This window comes from Acanthisitta chloris, unplaced genomic scaffold (genome assembly GCF_000695815.1).
Source record: "Acanthisitta chloris isolate BGI_N310 unplaced genomic scaffold, ASM69581v1 scaffold46297, whole genome shotgun sequence".
NCBI classification, from domain to species: domain Eukaryota; kingdom Metazoa; phylum Chordata; class Aves; order Passeriformes; family Acanthisittidae; genus Acanthisitta; species Acanthisitta chloris.
The window spans coordinates 1-6,269 of record NW_008685086.1 but is presented as its reverse complement, the minus strand read 5'-3'; the positions used below and the strand labels follow the sequence as shown (position 1 = coordinate 6,269).

At 49.5% G+C, this 6,269-nt stretch overlaps 1 protein-coding gene across 1 annotated transcript; it reads right to left on the bottom strand.

The window, feature by feature from the left end:
- Nucleotides 1–418: 418 nt before the first annotated feature.
- On the bottom strand, nucleotides 419–4,420 carry SLC2A10 (solute carrier family 2 (facilitated glucose transporter), member 10; the record flags this gene model as incomplete). The annotated part of the gene is made up of 4 exons (XM_009079564.1): nucleotides 419–515; nucleotides 1,151–1,295; nucleotides 1,863–1,985; nucleotides 3,044–4,420. Coding segments are annotated over 4 exons (1,742 nt in total), but the record flags the coding sequence as incomplete, so codon positions are not given.
- Between the last annotated feature and the right edge of the window lie 1,849 nt (nucleotides 4,421–6,269).

Here is a 6,269-nt window from a genome sequence, read left to right as displayed (position 1 = left end):
CAGACACGCCGAGGTGCACCCGATCCAGGTCCACGTCCCTCCCCGGTCCCAGTATTTCGAGGAACAGGAAAATAACACACCTCGCTCGCAAATGAACTGCACTGATGGACAGCATTGTCAGCAAAAGTTGTGCTTTAATTCCTGCGTACAAAACCATTAATCTCTTATATGATAGGAGATACAAATGATGGAAAATTAAAAGATATGAAAGGGTGTGTTCTCTGCCTGGGATCAACGATTCTCCAAGGACGCAAAGGACAGCTATTGCCATGTCCCCAGATGTAGGGCACTGCAGGGAGAACTGTCTCTGAGTCGGGGTCACCAGTTAAAGGTCACAGAAAAGAATAGTCCTGATGGCCCAGCTTGCTTCTTTCCTGGTAGAACTCCTCAGACAAGGTACTGTGGGCTGTCGTTGGTTTCATGTGCTGCTGGTGTGCTCCACTCTCTGGTACTGCATGTGTGTGCAGTTTGCTCCTCTTCCACGTCTCTGCTTGAACACATTTCCTTCCCACACCCTGACAGGCAGTGGGAAACGTCAGTTGCAGAAGCTGCTGTGCCCAGGGAGGCAGGAACCAGGCAAGGCTCACAGCAGTTACCCCTCCTGTCCCCCTCAAGAGATGTGTGCTCAAACCCCTTAGCATTGGCCGTGTGGCTGCACAACCTCACCCTGCTCTGGCAGTGCCTGCCCTGCCACCTCCATCGCAACCAGGATGGCACACACACCTCTTGATCTTCCCTCACCCATTACAGGCTCTGTAAAAATTACCAGGTGTTACACCAGATGTGTCTGCCCCAGAGGAGAAGGATCACTCTAGGATTAGTCTAGGGTGAAACAACAGGACTATCATCTCCTCCTGCCTCCTCCCAGTCCTGACCTGCCTGTCCCATGCTGTGGTCCTGCACTCCTCTCCTCAACCACCAGCCCTGATTTTTAGCCCTTTTCCTCCCAAGTGTCACTAGTGCCCTCCAGCACCACAGCTGCAAGGAGAACAGTGCTACAGCTCTCACACCCCATCCAGAGCCCTACTAAAAACTTTCTTTTCAGTAGCACTGACCAGGCTTTGCAACAGCCCTGGGGTGCACAGTGCCACAGACCTCAGGGGCTGCAGGTGGCAAATGCCCAAAGCCAGCACTTATGCTGGGACAGCACCACACATACCGTTTTCTGGAGAACTGCTGGTCTATCTCCTCTAAGGATTGTCCTTTTGTTTCCGGAACAAAAAGGTAAATGAATATAACAGCCATCACTCCCATCAGTCCATAGAGAAGAAACATCCCAGAGAAACCAATGGCATCTGCATAGAGATTCAAGTACATGAAGGCAGAAAGTGAGTCATGGGATATAAAGGACACTGGTTGCCTACTGTGAGGTTGTCATTGGTGCCTGACAGGGCATTGTGAAGCCCTGAACAGGGCAGGGAAACTCCTTATTTGCAAGGCCTGGACTAGGAATCAGCAAAGGCAAAGGCTGTTTCATGCCAGACTTTGCCAGCACCAGAGGGAAGGAGAAGGCAGCCAAGCTCCAGGGCAGCAGTGCCTGCTGAGTGCCTTAACCGAGGGCTCTGCTATGAAAAAGTGTTGTAAAGCTGCCAGCATGGAAGCTGCAAACTCCATGGTTTCCTGATACAGCAGTGCTACAGTGCAGCCCAGTGGGCAATGGATGATTTTGATCAAAGGGTGATGGAGTCGCTCAGACCAGTGCTGCTGGTGCTTGGCTTTTCTGCCTTGGGGGCAGCAGGGTCACACCTATTCCAGCCTCAAATCCACAGGGTTCAAAATTCCACTTAATCTCCAAATGGGTCGCGGTGGCCACCTTCCCCAACCAGCTATGGGAGGTGAAGGGAGGGGGAGTGGCTACTTACCAATAAGGTCAAGGAAGGAGAGGCTAATCAGTAAATTAGCAGCCCAGTTAAAGCTGTTACAGAAGGCAAAGGCTCTTCCTCTTATCCCAGCAGGGTAAATCTCACTGAGGACCAGCCAGGTCACTGCATGGATTAGAGAGATCAGAAAGACAGTGTAGGAGTTAAGCAATTTGTTTGGGAAATGGGCAAGGGAGATTTCAGCAGGGGGTTTAAACTCTGGCTTCACCCAGCACCCACTGCTGGTGGCGTCAAACACTCATCGATCTCACAGACAGGTCACAGCAGAACATTTCAAACCTCCCGTGTTCAGCACTCCATGGAGGAATGAAATAGCAACGAACAGGCCCAGGGAGCAAAGAATAAAACTGGAGAGTTGGTCATTATATTCACAGGAGATGGAAAAGATCTGGCAGACCTGCTGTCAGAACATGTTGTCTATAAAGAAATGAGCAAGGGGTGGAATTAGGGAGACAACGTTGCATTTGGGCTAAAATCAGAGTTAAAGTGATATGTATCTTCAAGCAGTCTCTCCTGTCCCAGGGTTATTTTGCTTGAAATAATTTACAGGGTCACTGTCAAACCCATGAGACTTGCTCACTTCTATTTTTCTTGAGTTAGATGCTGTTTTCTCACATCAAGGCGTTTAAAGCAATCAGTGCCAGAAAACAGTACAGCTCACATGGAAACAGGAACTAATCTGTAATCTCAGCTGATGAATAAATAATGATTTCAGAAAAAAAAACCCCAACTAGTATTGAGAAACTTTCAAAGAGGTTCCGCTTCTAGTTCTGCACTGATTTTATCGCACAGCAGAAGCCCCTCAGTCCCTCTGTCCTCAGCCCTGTATTTTCCTCCTCACCAGGGTGCCAGGAAGATTACACAGTGCTTGTGGGATGCTCTGATTTTCCAATGAGCTGCACAGAAAAAAAACCCCACAACATTACAAGGCTAATGATAGCACAGAAGAGAAAGTCATTCTAGTGCTGCACCAGCCCTACAGCTGGCAGAGCTGCAATGCTAGAAAATGATTCAGTGGGCAGAAGGGAACATATTTCTAGTTCCCAGACACTGAGCTGCTTGGTAGAGCAGATCCATAAGGAATGTTTCAAGCAGACAGCTTACAGACCAGCCCTAGTTTTACTCTCTGGGTTAGAGCAAGGGAATATAAACACCATACTTACTTGGTCCAAATCCAATTGAGAAGGCACTCACAAAAGCCATCATGCTCAGCAGTGTAATCCAATTTAAGACTGTATGTTGTGCCCAGGGAGCACCAACGAGAGGAGGGCCTGTGCTTTCCACTATCCCTTTATTGGACTGACCTACCGAGTCCCTTTTCTGAATGAGGAAAGAATTGGCAACAACCTCTTTGCTTTGAGTACTAGCAAAAACTTCTGTAAGGCTCCTTGTGGCAGCAAAACCAGGGCTTGCCTGACTTCTGCCAACACCTGAGGCCGGTGGGATGGGTGACACAGCAGGCTGGGTGAATATAGGTGTCAGAGGGTGCTGGGTGAGGCTGTGGGATGCATTGAGATCTGTGGCTGCTTTGCAGTCCCTGGCCATGGCCAGTGGAGCAATGCAGCTGGTGAGGCCAATAGTGGTGACTGAGATGGCCATCACCACACAGCCAGCCATGAGCAGCACTCTCCTGCCAGCTTTGTCTGCCAAGGCCATTGCAACCAGCGTGGCCACCACCTTTATTGCCCCCAGCCCAACTGAGGCCAGGATTGCCGAGGAGTTGCTCTGGAATCCCACCGAGTGGAAGATTTTGGAGGCATAGCCCAGCACATTGGGCTGTCCAGTGAACTGCTGGAAGAGCACCAGTCCCAGGCCCACCAGAGTCCTCCTTCTCATGTTGTCTCTGGTCCTGAAAAGGTCAAGAAATGAGTAATGCTTCTCCTGATAGGGCTCACGCTTTGCTGCTGCCCTGTCCTCAGTGTCCTGCAACTGAATGAGGCCCTTTTGGCAGTCCGAGTCCCATGAGCTTAATTTAACAGGGTTCACTGGGAGAAAGAGGATGCTGAGGAACTGCATGGCTGTTGGGGCAATGGCCAGTCCAAACATGTACCTCCATCCTTCATCCACGTCTGCAAAGATGTAATTCAGTGCATAGGACAGCAGGATGCCTACAGTGATACCTGCTTCGTACAGAGACACCAGCAGCCCTCGCCGATGAGCAGCCACCATTTCTGAGACGTAGATGCAACAGGCCATGGATGAGACAGAGATGGCAAAGCCCACGGTCATGCGCCCGATGACCAGCACAATAAATGATCTTGCCAGCGTGAGGATCAGGCTGCCAACCAACAGGACCAAGTTGCTGACCAGGATTGCTCTCCTCCGGCCGTGGCGGTCGATGAGGATCCCCCCAACCAGAGAGGCGAGGAGCGCTCCGATAAGGACAGCGCTCACCACGACTTCCTGCTTGAAGCAGCTGAGGTGAAAATCTATCTGCAACTGCAGCAGTGCACCAGAGATTATCCCCAGCTCATATCCAAATATCAGCCCTCCCAGGAGAGACACCGTTGCGGACAAGAGGAGGACCAGCAGTGCACGACCTGGAAAACAAGCAAGCAAGCAATGCTAGGGTCAGTTTTCCAATGCTAGTAGGGAAGCTATCAGCATGCACAGGCTGGAAAAAGCTCTCCCAGGACACCCACAGTTTTCCATCTACTAAGGCATGATGCAGAATTTCCCCACAGGACACTAGGTCACATGTAGAGAGGCACTTGCAGACAGTCACACAACCCTCCAGGACTGCACAGGCTCCCACTAACTGCAGGGACACTCATTTGGGGTGCAGAACTATGAAATCAGGACTTTGTTAACAAAGTTAAGACTTGTTTTAAAGTGAAACACAGTGATTTGTAGTGCCTGAAGTTGCATGAGGGGATCCTCCATGGTCTCCCTTGATTCGAATTGCAAAACCTGTTCTGGGCAGGAAACAAAGTTTCTGCTTTCTGGTTCTGAATTATTATTCTGGTTTATTTCTCCTAGTAAATCTTTCACTCTCAGCATGACATTGTGGGGTGGCCCTGATTTGTTCATCTCTCCTTCTTTATCCCACAGTGCCCAGGATCCCTGAGCCATGCATAGTCTCCTCAGGCTGGTCTGGGACCACAGAACAAACTTCATTATGAGCTGAAAAGCTCACTGTTGCCAGCCACAGAGACAAGAAGCAACTCTTTGACCTTGTCCTTCTCCTGTAGCTGAATGAACCAGTTTACTAAGTAATGAAGTTTAGCTGAAATAAGAAAGAAACAACATCAAAAGCATCCCAAACCCAAACCAACCTGCCCCAAACAACCCTACAAAACCAAGGTGCTGGCTGCACATGCTTCTCGCTGTGGGGAAGGGATGAAAAGGTGACCCTGTGTGAACCATGAGCCAAGTTACAGCAGTGGTGACTGCACTGGTGCGAGAGCCAGAGGCGATGTAAGGACCTCTGGGAACAGCAGTGACAGTGACCTTCCCTCCAGTTACAATATTGAAGCACAAGTAAAGTGCATTAGCTTTGAAGTTTGTGCTGGTTTCCAGCATGTAATACTATCTGTATTCTTTTGTTTAATTAGAAATATTCACAGTTTTGGTAGACAGTATGTGGAAAAAATGTGGAAACAACCACTAGACCATGGAAACTTTTCTCACCCTGCCTAAGGGCTTTTTTCCCCTCACAAGCTGTGTTTAATAGGAAGTGTCTCTGCTTGGCTTTTACAGCTAGCAATAAAGGCCATTTCTCAGTGATGACTTTATATAAATACAAATATTTGTATTTATTCTGTAACCCTCTGTGTTTCATTTGTGTTACTTACGCCATCCCAGCGACACACCAGTCCCTCCCACCATGCTGTGTGACCACCTGCACTGTTTTTAGCACTCCTTGTGCATGTTATGCAGATAACTAGAAAAAAAATATCTGCAGAGAACTAAAGGCATAAGTGGCCATCCCATTCGTTTCAAGCCACAAATTCTATTAGACACAGACAGCCCCACTATAAATACCACGGCTGATTTCATCACATTTTGCCACGTTTCTTGTTAACTTCATGAGCACTGATGGTTTATGAACTTTGACTGAAATCCAGTTTGTACATAGTCTATCCTGATGTAGGTGGGGAACTTGAGGACTCTTCAGACCTCCACTGGAGGACGGAAAACGCGGTGGGTTTCGTAAGGAGCTGTGCCAGGTGATTCCCTGCCCCTAGCAAACTGGTGGGTGGGCTGTGCTCCAGGACAGGGCAGTGACCCGCGCTGTGCCCGCGCTGGGACTGAGTCTGGGCTGACTTCGGACTCTGCTCACACCAACGCCAAGGCCAACGAGCAGCAAATCTCACTCCACAGCAAATCCAGCTCTCCCCGCACCCCCCGATCCCCGCGATCCCGATCCCCGGAGCTCTCCTGGGACGG